The sequence below is a fragment of the Talpa occidentalis genome, unplaced genomic scaffold, assembly GCF_014898055.3.
Source record: "Talpa occidentalis isolate TD23 unplaced genomic scaffold, MPIMG_talOcc4v2.1 talOcc4.12, whole genome shotgun sequence".
NCBI lineage: Eukaryota > Metazoa > Chordata > Mammalia > Eulipotyphla > Talpidae > Talpa > Talpa occidentalis.
Window position 1 is genome coordinate 5,837,229 of NW_023601212.1, and position 17,076 is coordinate 5,854,304.

At 59.9% G+C, this 17,076-nt stretch overlaps 1 protein-coding gene across 1 annotated transcript; it reads right to left on the bottom strand.

Annotated features, from left to right (window-relative positions):
• Positions 1-1,277: 1,277 nt before the first annotated feature.
• ODF3L2 (outer dense fiber of sperm tails 3 like 2) lies at positions 1,278-6,231 on the bottom strand. Its single transcript, XM_037504702.2, is given in 5 exon segments — positions 1,278-1,586; positions 1,589-1,813; positions 3,940-4,053; positions 5,086-5,193; positions 6,111-6,231. Coding segments are annotated over 5 exon segments (822 nt in total). The 3' UTR covers positions 1,278-1,332.
• Positions 6,232-17,076: the final 10,845 nt, after the last annotated feature.

Below are 17,076 nucleotides of genomic sequence, written 5' to 3' on the forward strand. Positions count from 1 at the left end.
CAATGTCCCCTCTTTTATTGTTAGTAAACAGCACCATTGTTTACTCACTCAAGCCCAAGCTTGGCTTGTACCCTTTCTCTCATGTCTCATATCCAATCTACCTGCAAAGCTCTACCGGTCCTTTCTCTAAAATTGCTTGTTGTCCACTCACAACTCTACTGTCCTGACCCGACCAGAGGCTGCAGCATCCTTATCTGTCTCCACGTTTCCCCTCTCTCCTACAACCTGTTCTCCATGAAGCCACAGTCATTCGTAGATGTTTCTCCTTCTTTACCAAATTCTTTCCCCACCACCATCCTTTCTGCCCCCTTGTTCCTCTGTCCCGCCAGCCTCCCTCTTATCCTCAGAACCCTCAAAATGTATATAAATGTCCACTAGATTTTGCAAGTAGTTTACTTGATCTAATTGTCTGTTGTGTAAATATCCAGTGTTACTTTTTATTTTTCTGACTTGCTTTACTACGCATTCCCTCCCATTCCCTCCATTTTGCTGAAAATGGTTGCATTTCATCTTTCCTTGTGACTGAGTAGTTTTCCATAGTGTGGATAAACTAAATCTTGAGCCAAGCTATGTAGGCTGCTTCCATGTCCCGCTGCCCCCCTTCTAAGTAGCCTCCCCAGCGCTCCCCACTCAGAGCCCTGCCCCTCCCAGGCCTCCATCCCCCGCTGGTCCCACGCAGACCCAGAGGAGCTGCAGAGTCGGGTCTGCTCTCGAGAGCAGTGTTCAGGTCTCCTTTGCATGATGTGAGCAGATGAGCTTAAAGGAATGAAGCCGTGTGGTGCTGGCGGCTCTCAGCGTCACAGAGATTTATTGGCAGGCTGTTAGGTGGGATGGGGGGCGGGGGGGGGTGATCAGAACTGCTTCCAGCTGGAGTTTGGACTAGGACCACGGCAGGCAGCTGTGCTTCATGAGAAGCGGGGAGGAAGCGCCCAGGTTTGGCATTAACCCAAGTTGGGGACCCAAGCCCTGATGGGGCAGACACGGAGTTCTAGGACACAGGAAGCTCCACCTCCTGCTGGCCACTGAGAAAGGCCAGGGTGTTCCTTTCTCTGCCTAGACTGGCTTGGCCTGGCATGACCTGGAGAGAAGAACTGGGGCACTGGAAGGAGCTCACCCTGAACAGGCCCTCAGGGTCACAGCCCCAGGGACTGGAGGAGCAGGTGGCCCAGCAGGACCTCAGACAGTTCAGAAAGGACCAAGGCACCTTTCCCCCTCCCACATCTCTGTGTCCCCCACCCCCAGCCAAAGCCCAGCCCAGGAGAGGCCCACACCCCACTCCCTGGGGTAGGAAATGAAGGCTCCGCCCGGGGACCGCGGGTGCCCCCAGCCACGTCAGGCTGTGGTGTCCGCGGTCATGGTGGCAGCCCATCTGGAGTGGCGGACGCCCATGGTAAACGCTGGGGCCCTGGCTTTGATCACGGTGACCTGCTCGGGGCTGTGGGCGCCAGGGCCAGGCGTCTCCGGGGAGCGTGGGGCCCGGGGCCGCCCCAGCATGGTGAAGGCAGGCCGGCGCTGGCGGTAGGCATTGGGGTCGGGACTGTCATACTGGCCCGGGCCTGGTGTCTCAGTGGGGTCCTGGGGGGGCGGGCAGGGGGCGTGCGGCCCCCCACCGTGTAGCTGGGGCTGCTAGGCTTGATGAAGACCTGGGAGCCCCAGAGGGAGGGCAGGGTGTAGGTGTTGGGGGCAGGGACGGAGTTGTCCAGCGGCTGCGGGCGGAGGCGGGCGCCCAGGGTGAAGGCCGGGGATGTCCGCTGGCGCACAGGGGCTACTTTCTCCGGGCTGTACGCCCCAGGGCCTGGTGTCACCTCATGACCTGTGAGAATGGGCCGAAGTGTTGATAACGGACAGGCCTCACCTGCTCCAACACCTGGCCTGGCTCCCATCTCCGCGCGAGGAGCCCACACGCATGTCCAGCAGCCTCGAGCCGTTTCTCCTCCGCCCCCTCCACCCTTCACCGCCTGTTCTCGTCCAGGCCTTTGGCCAAGCCCAACCCTCCACCAGACATAGCTTCCAAGTCCCATTCCCACCTCTCAGGAGCTGCTTCTCATCCTTTAAGACAGCCCCAAGTCCCCGAGCTTCCCACTCCCTCCTTCCTAGCAGAACTCACGATCCTTCCCGGGACCCCCTGGCCTGGGTCTTCCCCTCTCCAGGCACGGCCCCACATGGCCCCCACATGGGTCTCACTGAGGTCTCCCCTCTACCATCACACTGGGCCGCGTAAAAAGCAAGGCCATGTCAAATGTACGTCAACCCCAGCGTTTGTCTTAAATCTTGTTTGAATAGATAAGTGAGTAGGTGGATAGGTTAGGGGTTGGAGTGGGTGAGCAGATGAAGGACTCCGTGGATATTTACATATCTAGATCAATAGGTGGATTGTGGATGGGTGGCCCCGTGGGTGGGCCGCTGATGGGTGGACAAGGAGGTGGTGGATGGGTCGTGGAGGGACAGGTGGACAGACAGACAAGATGTTGGAGACGTAATGCATCTACTGGTGGAAGGGTGGACCAATAGATGGGTGAAGGCTGGGCTGTGGATAGATGGATGGTGGAGGATTGAGTGATGGATCATAAGTGGGTTAATCAGTGGCTGGATCCCTGTGTAGGTTGGAGGATCATGAACAGATGTATGTGTAGGGGAACGGGCCGTGAATGGGGAGTGGGATGGGTGAATGCGTGGATCCGTGGATTTCATCAATGAAGATGGATAAATGGTTGGGTAGATGAAGGATGGATGGGTGGGTGGATGGATGGATGCATGGATGGATGGATGGGTGGATGGATGGATGGATGGATGGATGGATGGATGGATGGGTGCATGGGTGGATGGGTAGATGGATGGATGGGTGGATGGGTGGATGGGTGGATGGGTGGATGGATGGATGGATGGATGGATGGATGGATGGATGGATGGATGGATGGAAGGGTGGGTGGATGGATGGATGGATGGATGGATGGACGGATGGATGGATGGACGGATGGATGGGTGGATGGATGGGTGGGTGGATGGATGGATGGAAGGGTGGGTGGATGGATGGATGGATGGATGGACGGACGGAAGGACGGATGGATGGATGGATGGGTGGATGGGTGGATAGGTGGATGGATGGATGGATGGGTGGATGGATGGATGGATGGAAGGGTGGGTGGATGGATGGATGGATGGATGGGTGGATGGATGGATGGACGGATGGACGGACGGATGGGTGGGTGGATGGATGGGTGGGTGGATGGGTGGATGGATGGATGGACGGACAGACGGATGGATGGATGGGTGGATGGATGGGTGGGTGGATGGATGGATGGATGGATGGGTGGATGGATGGGTGGGTGGATGGATGGATGGGTGGATGAATGGAGCTATATATATGGATAGCAGGATGTGTGCGTAAATGAATTGATTGGTGGGTGGGTGGATGGAATGATCATGGATGGATTCATGTGTTGATGGAAGGATAAAACAATGAGGAACAGTGAGGGGGTGGGTTAGATAGTAAGCAGACAGATGGGCAAATAATGGATGGATGAGTTGATGGATCGTGTGTAGACAACAGATGGGTGATAGGTCAAAAGACAGGGTGTGTGCGTGGGAGATGGTTTGGGTAATTAAATGAGGTGCTCTAGGTGGAAGTGGCTTGGAGCGAGGAAAGGAGCTCACACGTTTGCCACAGTCCCCAGAGTTCCCTGTTGTCTCCTGCTCCCAAGGACGAGCCTAGCCACCCTGGCGACACCGCATGTGCACTGGTCGCCGTCACCCTGACCGCGTCACCCTTCCAGGTTCTCTCAGGGCTGTGGACATTGAGTTGTGGACCCTGTTCTGAGCCTCTTGGATTTCATTCCTTCTAAGAACTCAGGGATGGGGGGAAGGTGTGGGGCAGAGTCTGGAGAGTCACTGACCCTGAGAGGGTGGGGCCTTACCAGGCAGCACAGATCAAATGCTCACCCCGAGACTTGCCCCGGCCCTGTATGGAGTAAGCAGGAGTGCAGCTGCGGCCGAAGCGGGTGACTTTCGGGTCCAGGAAGTAGATGGGCCCAGGGCTGGCATCCTGAGGCACTGCTGTGGAGAGAAGCCCCAGGTCCTGTGGACATATCTGACGGCCATCAGTGCCCCGGGCCAGCCGCAAGGTGTTTCCACCCTCCAGACACCCAGCGCCACCCATCCTGGAGAGTGGGGTCCCACACCACTGAGGTCTGCTGCCCTAGCTGTGGGCCCTGGGCCTCTGCCTTGCCTGTCTGGATGAGTGTGTCTGTCCTTGAGAGGCTCTGCCCTGCTGGGCTGGGGAACCAGCTGGTGGCCTGGTTAGAACTTGATATAAACAAGAGTAACTGGGCTCTGAAGAGGAGTTTGAGAGGGACTCTTGATGCTTAGACTCGTGGGTACAGGACATACTTGGTGGCGGGGGGTGCCTCTGAGCAGGAGAGTTGGACATTCAAATCCCAGCAGGGCCTCAGTGAGCTGTGTCCTTAGGGAGCTATTTACCCTAAGCCTTCCTTTTCCTCATAAAGAGGAGAAGATTGAAAAACGAGGGGCTCCATGGAAGGGGGTGCACCCAACTAAGAACTGAACCGATGACTATGATCACCATTACTACCGCTACATTCTAAGCACCTTCAGCTATAAATGCACAAGCACCTTTGTTTAGTAGGCCTGACAAAGGTTGCTGGTCTACACACGACATACATGTGCATGCACACGTGCCATTGTGCACACATGAATCTCGTTTATAATGGATGAGCACCTCCTGGCTCGTGACCTCTCCTCCCTCCATGATCGCCTGTGCTGCAAGCTCGACCTGGAGTCCCCTCCTTCTCGTGGGGACTCCACCAAACTCCTGCTCATCCTACAAAGCGCAGAACCCATGCCTCTACCTCTAAGAAGTCCCCCTCGTACATTCAACAGAGCCTACACTAACCAGCCTTCCTGCCCCGACCCACCAGGCTGCCTTCCACTCTGTGCCCAGATGTGTCCTGTGACTAGGCCTGGATCTAGTGGGGTGAGGAAATGCCCCTGGGGGTGCTAGAGACCAAAGGAAGCCCCCCAGCTGCCCTCCATCTCCCTGAGCCCTTCCCTCCAGCCTGCCAGCCTTACCTTCGCTGGGCCTCTGCAGGAATGAGTAGGCAGGACCGGCCACCCGGGTGCAGTCGTGGTTGATATAGCCGATGGTGGGCGGCAGCATATACAAGCCGGGCCCAGAGCCTGGGACCAAAGCCTCAGATCACTTCCTGGGCCTCGGTACCCTCAGAGATGGGGGTGAGGAGCCCCAGAGCCAGCCCTTGAGGCCCTACTGGAGCTCCCAGCCACCCTCAAGGGCAGGGGTGAGGAAAGCAAAAGCCTCCTCCCTACCTGGGCCAAGTGAGTGGCTCGGGCATTGTGATTCAAATGTGATCACAGCAGGGAGGGGCTGCAGGGTCAGGGCCTCCTCCCTCCTTGGGACACTGACAGCTGGTTGCAGGTGGGGAAACTGAGGCTGGACACAGCTAGATGGTCACAGGTGGGGACAACTGAGACCCAGACACAGAGGTTGGCGTCATGGGTAGAAAAACTGAGACCTGAGTTGCACAGAGACACGCTGTCACAGTTACAGTGTTTGGTGGCCTCTAAAGAGTGGCAGTATCATAACTGCCATGGAAATTAGCCTGGGACCTGATTGCAGCTGTTCTGTACACGGAGGGAAACTGAGGCCTGGGCCAGGCCCTGACTGAGATCCCACAGAATTCAGCTCCCCCGTGGAGTGCCAGAGTCTGCCACTCTGCACACCTTCCAATCACTCCCTGCTGCTTGATTTTTCCCCGGATGTAGAGCACCTATTCCTGCACCACAAGTTCCTATTTACCTTGTCTCTTGCCTAGCTCCCCTACAAGGCCTTTGCCACCTGCATCACTGCTCTACCCTCAGCACCCAGAAAGGTGTCTGGGCCATTATTTTAGGATGGAGGCGTACACAGGAGCCAACAGCCATCCAACTTAAGGAAACTGAGGTTTGGGGAAGGAAAGGAAATCCTCAGAGGTTCCAGCCTCCAGCTGAGCTCACTGAACATTCCAGAAAGCTCAGTGGGGTGGGAGAATGGAGCAGAAAAGGGACCCCGCACCATGGCCCCTGCCCCGTGCCCATACCACTCTCCAAGGCAGCAATCCCGCAGGACTTCCTCGGCTGTGGAATCGGGCACACGCTGGCGCGCTGGCCCAGGGGTGCAGAGGTCAGCCGCAGAGCCGGGTTGCAGCTGAGGGTACCCATGGTGAGCAAGAGAGGAGCGCAGGCTGATGCTGTCTCCCAAGCACAGCAGCTCTGGCCGTGGTGCTGGCGCTGTCCCCTCCGCCCAGCTTCTACACGTGTTGGCTGAGCCCTGGCCTCACCACACCCTCCCTGGGAGCACAGACTGCCCCTTGTCCCTTGGCATGGAGTCTTAGGGCCCTGACCTGAGCAAGCTGGTCAATGGATGGAGGCCTGGAAATGGGTCTGGGATCAAGTGTCACCAGGTGACTGGACAGTCCAGGAAAGAATCTGATGTCAGCAGACCAGGTTCCCCAGGGAGCCGGCTGAGCTGGGTAGTCGGGGCCAGAGTAGGCCCCAGGGAGCTGGAGAAAACTCGACACCCACAACCTTGCAGCAGGAAGGACTGGTGAGGTCATGGTCCCTTTTCTACAGCTGGGGAAACTGAGGCACAGCCTATAGTTTGCCACTCTAGGAGTTACAACTCTGGACCTAGAAGCATTCCTTCCTTCCTTCAGCCAATAAGCACTTAACTAAGCACGTATTGTGTGCTAGTTTGGGTGAGTGGATACAAGATGGGAACAGCTGGAGAAATATCAATAGCCAACATTCCCTGAATAGGGGGCAGAAAGAAAGTAAACAGCAAATTGATAAAGAGCACATAGTATACAGAAGATGCTGCATGTGCTGGAAAACAAAGAGCCGGGAAGGACATCCAGACGGCAGTGTGCGCACAGTTGGATGTTTGGGCTGGGTACAAGGCCATTGCACTGAGAAGGTGAGAGAAGGTCGGGATAAGAGAATAACTGTGCAAAGGCCCTGGGGCAGGAGCAAGGACAGCAAGGAGGTGCTGATGGTTTACCGGGATAGACGCCACCTCCCGGCAGCCTTCAGGGATTTACAGAAGTCAAACATAGAACTTATATATACCCAGAAACACTCATTGGGCACCTACTATGGACTAGGTCCTGTTTGGGTTGTGGGAACACGAAGCTGATGTTCCCAAAGGAGGGGGAGCTGCCGGAGACTTCCCCTGTGTCAGCTCTGAGAAGGCACTTGTGAAACCCTGCTGAGCCATCGGGCTCTGCGGCACTGCCAGGCCCTTTTGTGCTGTAATTTGTTAACAGCTTTATTGAGTTTTATTTCCTATACCATGCAATTCACTGTGCAATGTAATTTAATGCATTCTGTAATTTTGTAATTTTTAAATCAAAATGTCATGGTCTGTTTAAAAGGTCATAAAACCAGCCATTCAGCCTGCGGGGGTGTCTCTGTCAGACCTCTCCCGAAAAGGGGTCTTCGCCTGAGCCACTCCACCTGGGATCTCTACCTGGTCCGTGCACCCAGGGTGTGGGGTGTCCCTACATGACCTACTGACCTGAGTTCTGGGGTCCACAAACCAGCCATGGCCAGCTCTGCCCTCTCGCCTGTGGGCCCGTTGACATTGGTGAAGCTATTTGCTTCTCTCCAGAAGCAGCACACACTTGGGCGCCACAGAGGGGGCACTGGAGAGAGATGGCGGCAAGGATACCCCCCCTCCCTCCTCCTGCTGTCAGTGCCGTCCAGGGACAAAAGCTGGCGAGAAGTGCGGGAGCCCAGGGCCGCACCTCGGCTTGTTCTGGGACCCAGGCAGGCAGGAGAAGACAAGGGTGCCTTCTGTCCAGAGGTTGCGCCCGCACACATCCACCCCGTGCCTCCTCCCAACCCCTGGCTACGTGCCAGTCTGGAGCACCGGCAACTGGAGACTCTTTCACAGGGACTTGGCCTTGGTTGACATAGCTTTTGTGACATGTGACGGAGCCAAAGTTAGCATGGGCGGGAGAAGCCACTGAGCCTGTGAAGACCCTCACGTCCCAGCCACCTAACCAGGCTGAGCTCAGCCCCCTGCAGCCCCCTGACGCCCTCTGCAGTCCTCTCTAGCCCCCTCCTGCCCCTTGCAGCCCCCTCCAGCCTTCTCCAGCCCCTGCAGCCCCCTGCAGCCCCCTGCAGCCCCCTGCAGCCCCTGCAGCCCACACCTCTCTGTGAACTTTCACTTTTTAGCCCAGAGACTTCACCAGCCGCCAAGTAAATTGCATGCAAATGAGGCGCTAATTTATTCAGAGCACATAGGCAAGAGCCACGGTTTTTAAACCAGCCCAATTTATTGACAGCAGATCGGAAAAACGAGGAAAGAGCGCGCGCCGGCAGCAGAGGGGCCCCCAGCACGACGCCAGCTGCGCCCAGGAGGGTCTCCCGGCCCCGGCCCCAGGTCCTGAGCGCAGGAAGAGGCTGGTGGCGGGGCACAGCCGCGCCGTCCAGCCTGTCACCCCCGAGGGAGCCGCGCCTGTGGGGCCAGCCCGGGTGTGGGGGGCCGGGGACCCAGCGGGGAACAAAACGTCGTCGCCTTCAGCGTTTCCTGGAAGCGGTGGGCGAACTAGTGAAATTATCCACTTTCCAAGGCGAGGAGCGCCGTGGAGAAGGGGCGGGGAGGGACGACGGGGAGTCTGCAGCTTGAACTGGGGGTGGGGGGTCCCCGCGAGGAGGAACGCTGCGGGGGGCGGGGGGAGCCGAGCGGCCCGGCCGGCACAGCGCGCGCGGCAGCCCCGGGGCGGGAGCCTGGTGTGGCCGCCGCGGGGGGAGAGCGGGGGTGGGGGGAGCGCCAGGGGCGCGGGGGACCCGTCTGCAGGCGCGGGGCGGGGGCCCTGGGCTCGCGGGGCCCCGCGCGCGGAGCAGGACCCGCCGGCCGCGGCTCACACTCGCCCCCTGGCGGCGCCCGCGAGAACAGCCTCGGGGGCCGCGGCCTCGGGCGGAGGCGGCGGGAGGGAGGCGCGCGCGGGGCGGTCCAGGGGGGCGGGGGGGGCGGGGGGGGGCGGGGGGATAAGGGAGGGTGCCGACGGGGGGGCAGGGGGGTGCCGACGCGGGGGTTGCCGACGGGGGTCTGCCGACGGGGGCGGGGGGCCGACGGGGGTGGGGGGGATGGGAGCAGCCGGCGGCGGCGGAGGGCGGCGCGGGGGAGGCACGGGCGGCCCACGAGGGGTGGAGGGGGCAGGGCCAGCACGTGGAAGGTTGGGGGGGCTGGCGGGGAGCGTGGGGGAGCAGGGCGGGTAGGTAAGGGGGGGAGATGGGGTGAGGGATGATGGGGGAGGGAGGAGGGTGGTGACCCCCACCCCCGCCCCCGTGGATTCTGGGTCCGCTTAAACCGGAGCCGCCAGGCTCGCCCGCAGGTTGGCTGTGGTGGGGGGGCGGGGGGGCCGGGCTGCGGCGCCTCCGGGCTGGGGGGACCCGAGCCGAGGCCCTGAGCAGGTGCGGCTGCAAGGCCTGGAGGGAGGGCGCAGGGGGGCAGGTTTCAGGAGGGCCCGTCTGGGGGCGCCCGGCCCCAGGAGCACCCCCGCCCGGCGGCCTCCGCGCTGCCCGAGCCGCCATCAGGACGTGGACACGAAGCCGGTTCCCCCTCCTCGCTGGTGAAGCGGCCCCCCCGCGGCTGCTTCCCTCGCTCTGGGGTGCGGGGCGTCCTGGTTGGGGCGCCGCGGGGAGGAGAGGCGGGACGACTGTTGCTGAACCCCCCCAACCACCACCTGGTGGCCCAGGAGCCAAAAACCTTCCCACCAGCTTTTGGAGAGAAGAATTCATTCAATGCGAGGCCCGGGGTGGGGGCTGCAGGCGGGGCTCTCCCGGCAGGGCTCTGGGGGGCTCTCCCGGCAGGGCTCTGGGGGGCTCTCCCGGCAGGGCTCTGGGGGCTCTCCCGGCAGGGCTCTGGGGGCTCTCCCGGCAGGGCTCTGGGCCCTCACCTGGGGCTGGAGAACAAATACAGAAAGTGCGCGTTGCTAGGTGGGCTGCTGTGTGCTCAACCGCGTAGTGACCCGAACTGGGGTCCAGCACTGCAACGAACAGGGGACCCCTCCCTTCTCAATGTTGTCCAGCTGCCCACCAGCCAGGCCTCCCTCTTCGCTCCCTCTTCGGGCCTATTTTCCGCGCAGGCAGAGAGGAGTCACCTTCAGGACCAGAGAACGTTCCTGTGGGCCTGCGCTCTGAACTCCACTTGTCAACTTGTGAAAAATTTGGGGTTTTTTTCTTGTTTAAAACGGGTAGAGATATTTTTGTCCCATTGTTGCACGCCTGCCCTGCTGTTCTTGCAAGATAAGCAGAAATAGGAAGTGACCTTCAGCGCCCCAGCACGTGGGCCGCAGGCCTGGGGCTTGGCCTGAGGAAGTCACTCCTGGGGAGCCACGAAGTTGTCTCCATTTGGGGGCGTAGCACTGCAAACAGGAGTGGCTCTTGGGGAGCACGGGGCGGGCTTGCTGGGTACACGAGGAGTGAGGACTAGGCCTTTTAGAAGCCACTAGCAACCTCCAGCTGGCCTGGGCCAGCGTTTATCTGTCACTGTAAGGGTGTAGGCGCGCGCGCGCGCGCGTGTGTGTGTGTGTGTGTGTGTGCAGGCGTACGTGTGAGCTAGTCTTGGTGTAAGCTGTATTCCTTACTGTGGAGCACAAAAAAGTTTGCAGAACACTGAACGTGTTTCTTCCTGAGGACCTTGGCTGGGCTGTACCTTCTCTCTGGACGTCAGACACGAGTCCAGAAGGGCGCTTCTGGGGCTAAGCCCGGTGGGCTCCAGGGCCCGCCTCCTGCCTGTCCCAGCCTCTAGAGGCACCGAATCTTGGCCCAAGCCCTTCCTCCGTCCTCCCAGCCAGGGGAGCGGCCTCTTCCTGGCTCTCTGCCTTGACCCTCCTCCCCCCTCTGTGAGGACCCTCGGACACTGGCAGCGGGAATCCAGGCTGCTCCCCATCCCAAGGTCCTCCATTTAATTCCACCTGCAAAATCCCTCGACCAGGGCCTCCCCAGTGGCGCAGCGGTTGAGCGCTGGGTTGCGAAGCTGCCCGCAGCCTCTGTGGCGCCGGTTCGATCCCCGGCTGCTCCCCGGCCACCAGAGGAGGGTCCCACATGGCGCGCAGACCTCTCCTGCCACCCGCTGCTCCCCTCAGCAGTGTCCTTCGGTCCTTCTGCCTGCTCTGCTCCCCGCTCTGGCTCTGGTGAATTCTCTCACCCTCCCGCGCTTCTGACTGTATCCAGTGCTTCTATAAATAAATAAATAAATCTTTAAAAAAAAAAAAAAATCCCTCGACCACATTAAGTGACATGTCTCCAAGTCCCAGGAGCAGGGCAGGGACCTCTTTGGGGCCGCAGAGAACTATCCCCAGACCTCTGGCCAGCTCCTCCGCTCCCAGGACCCAGCTCAGATGTCAGCCTCTCAGCCCGAGCCCCCAAATAAAGCAGAGGCGCCGAGGGGGATTCTGCCTTGTCATCCTGCTTATTCTCTCAGCACAGCCCCCCCCATCCAAAATCATGTCAACAAAAATGAGAAGGAAACGAGGGTGCCTAGGGGTGTCTAACTGTGCAGAAACCCCAGGGAGGGGTGTTCCCGGCAGGGGACAAGGCACATCCCTGCCCCAGGCACATCCCTGGTAGGGGGGAGAGGGCCTGGCTGGTTGGAGCAACATCAGGAAGCCGGTGGAGCTGAAGAGAGTGAGCGAGGGGTGAGGGCAGGGCATGAGGGATGGGGGCAGGTCATGCAGGACCTGGGGGCTCGAGGAGCAATCAGGCTTTCACCCCAAGTGACACAGGCGCGGGGGAGGGCAGCGGGCAGGGGAGGGGCGTGCTCCATCCGAGGGGCTTTGATGGGCTCCCTGGTCACTGGGAGGCATGGGAAGGGCAGGAAGGATGGTAGGCAGCGTGGGGGCACCTCCCCGGCTGAGCGCCAGCAGGGCTGGAGCTGGGCAGTGCTGGGAGGCCATCTGGGGCCGGCAGAGCCTGGTCCTGTCCCGAGGGACTCACACGATGTCAGACTGGGGCGGGAAGGGGGAAGGGGGAAGACCAGCCGAGAAGGTCCGAGTCCATCTCCTGAATCTCCTGCGGGACAGATTCCACCTTAGTCCACGAGGAACCTGCTGGCTCCCGGGCCATGTGCCGGCCACTCTCCCGCGCTCCTCGCTGAAGCCGGCGCAGGAAGAGGCTGGAGCCTCCGCTGCCCGCGGGGCCAATCACTGGCCGGAGCAGGCACAACTCGGTGGCTGAGGAAAATGCTGGTGGGCGTGGGGATCCACGCGATCGCTGTGGCTGCCCCGACTTCCGCTTCCTTTCTGAAATCGCCTGGGGGTGAAGGTGAGAACTGGGTGGGCAGGTTCCCCCGCGGGGCTGGGTTTTAGGGTGATCTGTTGTTTTCTGTCCCAAGCGGCATCAGGCGGGATTCTGGCAAGGGACACCACCCCCACGCAGCATCAGCTCAAGCTCTGCCCCCCTCCGTCACCTCCCACCTCCCGAGGGACCCCTGTCCTCAGTCCAGGGCCAGCCCCTGACTCAGGCTCACGCGCCTCCGCGGCCGCCTGCCCCTTTGTGTGGTGGAGACGCAAACAAGGAAGCCTTGTTCTTTCCTGAGGATGAGACACAGCGGACCTGCCAGGCTCCTCTGCTGCCTCCACCCCAGAAAGTGGGGCTCTCCACACAGGAGGGGGCGGCACAGACCCACTCTCCTGCAGGGCCGGGTCCCTGGCTGCACGGCCGGCCGCATCCCCGTTTTACTGATGAGGAGGCTGAGATTCCGAGCAGGAAGGGTTGACATCGAGGTCATGGAGAGGGCTGGAGAGGGCCCGGGGGCTTGCTTGTAGCCCCTGAAGTCCTTTCTCCCCTCTGTTAACTGGAAATAGCCTCAAGGACAACCAGACAATGGGCTTGTTAGATAATCAAAGTGAGGGAAGTCGGCCCCCAGGCTGTCCCCTGCGGAGCTGTTCCAGTGAGCACAAGTTGGGCTTTGCGTTATGCAGCTAGAAGCGGACCCTGACGCTGGGAACAGACTGACGCTGGGGAGAGGGCCTTCTCGGTCTAGGTTGTCCCAGCCTAACGACAGGCCAATGCCAGAGGATTTGCTCTCTTCCTGCTAAAGTCAGCCCTGCAGACATGCTAAGGCTGGGGGATGCACTTTATTATTTAAAAAAAAAAAACCTTTTCCTGGCTCCTCGGTCCCCAACAGGTGTGACCGAGTGTGACACCCCACGGGTGTGACAAGGCGCTTTTACCTCCAGGCAGCAAATTCCAGCAGCGGCCACAAGGTGGAGCTGTTCTAACTGACCGCCACCCGAGGTCGTCCTCTTGCCTGCTCCACCTGTGGGGTGGGGGACCCCAGAAAATGTCACTGTGTGTTCACACCTCTCTGGCTCTGTTTCTCTGACAGATCCTCTCACCCCGTTTCTCTAGAGGGGGCAGCTCCAGCTTCAGGGCTTCTTTCTTCTCCGTGCCTGGCACCGGGCACCGCCTGTCCCCCACAGACGCTAATTCTGGCCCTCTGACCACCAATTTAATTCCACAACTAGCCACCCCCGGCCGTCTTATTTTTCTCTTCTCCCACGGCATTAGTCACCAGATGATGCAGCGCGGGCTGGAGCGCGTGAGAATTGACTTAAATTTGCAGTTATGTGAGCGGGTAGATGTCACATTGGTGGCTTGAAATCAGTCGTTATATAAGTATTTTTGCTCAAGAGTCTGCAGAGGGCCTCCCTGGTGGCGCAGCGGCCTGAGCACAGCGCTGTGAAGCTGTCACAGACTCTGCAACGTGGGTTCAATTCCTGGCCAGCCAAGGAGATACGCACATGGCACGGCAGACCTCTCCTGTCTCGCCCGCCCGCTGCTCCCCTCAGCAGTGTCTTCGGTCTGTCTGCCTGTTCTGCTCCCCTCTCTGTCTCTGGTGATTCCTCTCACCCTCCCGTGCATCTGGCCTGTAACCCAGTTCTTGTATAAGTAAATAAATAAATCTTAAAAAAACAATAAAATAAAATAAGTAGGGGTGTTTTTGCCCCTTTGTTTCCCTCCTCCAGACGAGATAGTTGACAGATACTCTAGAGATCACAGAAGGAAAGTGAACAGGTTCTGCTTTCTGCAAGTGGCAGCTCCCCCTGCGCTGGCTGCATGTGGGCCCCCCTTGGGATTGAGGGACCCAGCTGGTGGGCCCTGGGTCAGGCTGTGCCCTCTGCTTCCTTAGCCCCACTTCCTGTGCCTGTCTTTCTAATTCAACATAGACAAGGTGGAACCACCACCACACTTTGCTTTAGAACAGGGAATGGGTTCCTTTCTTCTGTAATCACTTCTGTTATTAATGTGGGTTAATTCACATAAAATACAGCTAACCATTTAAGCACTGCAATTCTTTGGTGTTAAGTGCATCCCCAGTATTGTGTCCCTAGCACCTCAGTCTAGTTCTAGAACATTCCATCACCCCAGAAGGACGCCTAGTGTCTATCAGTCTTTGCATCCCCCTCCCCTAGCCCCTGGCACTGCACATCCACTTTTCATCTCTGTGGATTCTCAGAGCCCCGTGGGTCCAAGCCCCCCAAGCCTGGACACCCCCCTACTCCCCCACACGCCTCTCCCGGCTCCAGACCTGCCTATTCTGTGGGTGTCTGCAGCCTGGGTGAGCAGCAGGCACCATGTTGGTGACACACAGCAAATCCCTCAGGGCTGTGACATCATCGCCAACACTTCTGCACCAGGCAATGGCCCACCTCCCCATGGGAAGCCCAGGACCCACCAACGATGAAGTGGGGGTGGTGGAGCAGTAACCCCCTCAGACATAGTCCCCCAGGCTTTGGCCACAATGGACATGTCAGTGACCCCTGCTAGGGTATTCAGGGGCTGGCTGACTGGTGCGTGGTGGACAATGAGCAGAGGGACTGGGGTGGGCAGGCCATAGTTGGGCAAAGGGTGGCTCTATGAGCTGGAGCAGCCCCTTCCAATCTAGATGCTTCTGTGTAGTCATTAGGCTGCCACTCAACCTCTATCTCCCCTCATTCTCTCTGTCCCTGAGGCAGGAAGTGACAGGCAGGGAGTGGGGGATGGGGCATCCAGTGTTGGAGTTCAGTAGGGAACCAAACAGCCCTCCCCTGTCCTCACTGCTCCAGAACTCCCCAAACAAAGGGCCAGGAGGCCCCCAAAACTGGCCAGTGGTGTGGAGAGTTATCCTCCTGGGAAACAGGCCCCAGCCTCTCCTGGCCCCTGCCTGGCCCGAGGCCTGCAGTACCCTGCTGTGGTGGGGGGAGGGCACAGAATGTCAGGACTTGAGGGGCTGGGACCCTCCTGGGAAAAGGCTTCCTGCCCAAGCCACTGAGGACTTCCTCTGGGTGGGGATGATGCTGGGAAGGGGGGGGGTCAAAGGGCAGCCTGGTGCATGGGAAGCTCCGATGGGGGGGCTAGGTAGGGGGATAGATGGAGGACCTCAGCCCCTCCCTGCCCAGCAGCTCCAGCGTATTCATCTCCCAGGAATGCCAGATGCTGGCAGGAAATGAGGTTCAGGAAATGGAGGTCCCCAACAGCGCCAGCCTCTGGCTCCCAGGGGTTCCCCTGTACCTCCTAGGGTCCAGGCCCTCCTTCCAGGGCCCTGACCACTTTCCCTCCCTCCTCCTTCTCCCTCCCTCTCTGTGTCTCTCCCCCCCCCACCCCTTCCCCCACCCCCCAAAACCTTCCCCTGGCCAGCCCACCTGTCCCCTCCTGGAGAGGGTCCCACCCACCTCCTGGCCCCCCAACCCCATCTGGTTCTCCTTGACACTGACTTTCGAGTAGTGAGAGCTGTGGGAGGTGAAGGCTGGTTGTCCCAAGGGTGGTGCTCTGAAGGGGTTTCTTGGAAGGGTGTGGGGGCAGCAGTGGGGGAGGAGGGCCGGGAAAGCTGGATCATACCCTGCAAGTGGCCTCAGCAGCAGGAAGCTGGGACGCTGCCAATTCACTGTGCCTGCTGCCCCCTGCCCGGGTTAAGAGCCCAGCTTCCCGAGGAGGCCCCACACCTCCGGCCTGGGGATGCAGCATCTTGGAGCCTACCTTCCTGTGCCGCCTTCCCGGCATCGGAGGGGGAGGGCCGAGGAAGAGTCGGGTCACACACCTGAACCCTCACCTTGCTTTGCCAGGGGTCCAGCCTCCCCCTTGCTCCCAGCCCCTCCTCTGGACCTCACTTCTGCTCCTCACAGGTGCCGAGCAGAGAAGACACAGAGGCCGGAGCTGGTGGGGCTGGAGGCCCGTCACCTGGTTGGCCCTTCTTAGTCCAAAGTCAGGGAAACTGAGGCAGACACTACACCCTGAGGTTGTTGGGGGCAGTCCAATCTGTTCTTTCTTGCCTGCTTGCCTGTTGTGGCAAGGGGTCTGGGTTAATGGTGGGGGTGGGGCAAGAGAGCAGACGACACCCCCCCCGCCCCCCCACCCCCCCCCCCCCCGCTCAGGGGAGCTGGGACTTCAGCTATATGACCACGGTAAGGGCTATGAGGAAAATGCACTGAAAGTGGCACAGAGGAGGGGTCGGTGGGGGGTGTGGAGCACTCTAAGGTGGCAACACATGGGAAGACACTGGGTGTGGTGAAAGTACAGCCCGTGCAAAGGCCCTGGGGCTACCGTCAGGTGTGGGGAGACAGCGTGCTCAAAGGATGTCTCTGCAAGCACTCTGGGTGCCGGGGGGTGAGTCACCATGAATGGGCACACAAGAAATGGGGCCAGGCTGAGGGGCCCAGGGGACTTGCTGCAATGGTGAGGGCCTGGCTAGGGTCCCTTCCTGGGTCTCTCCTGTGGCCCCAAAACTAGGTCCCTAAGCAGAACACAGAGCAGAGGGAGCCCATGGCCAGGCCTGCAGGCCCTCACCACGGTGCCCACTTGACAGAGCAGAGACGTGAGCAGAGGTAGGAGGTGACAGTCCAGGCGCTGGTGGGCCTCAGTCACCTAAGGACACCAGCCTTTCCAAGAGAATATGACCCCCAAGATCCCCCCTCCCGGTGGCTCAAGGAGACCTCACCCCCAAGACCCTCACCCCGGAGGACCCTGCTCCCAGAGACACCCCCAGCAGGGCAGCTGGAGCTGCAAGACTACACTCAC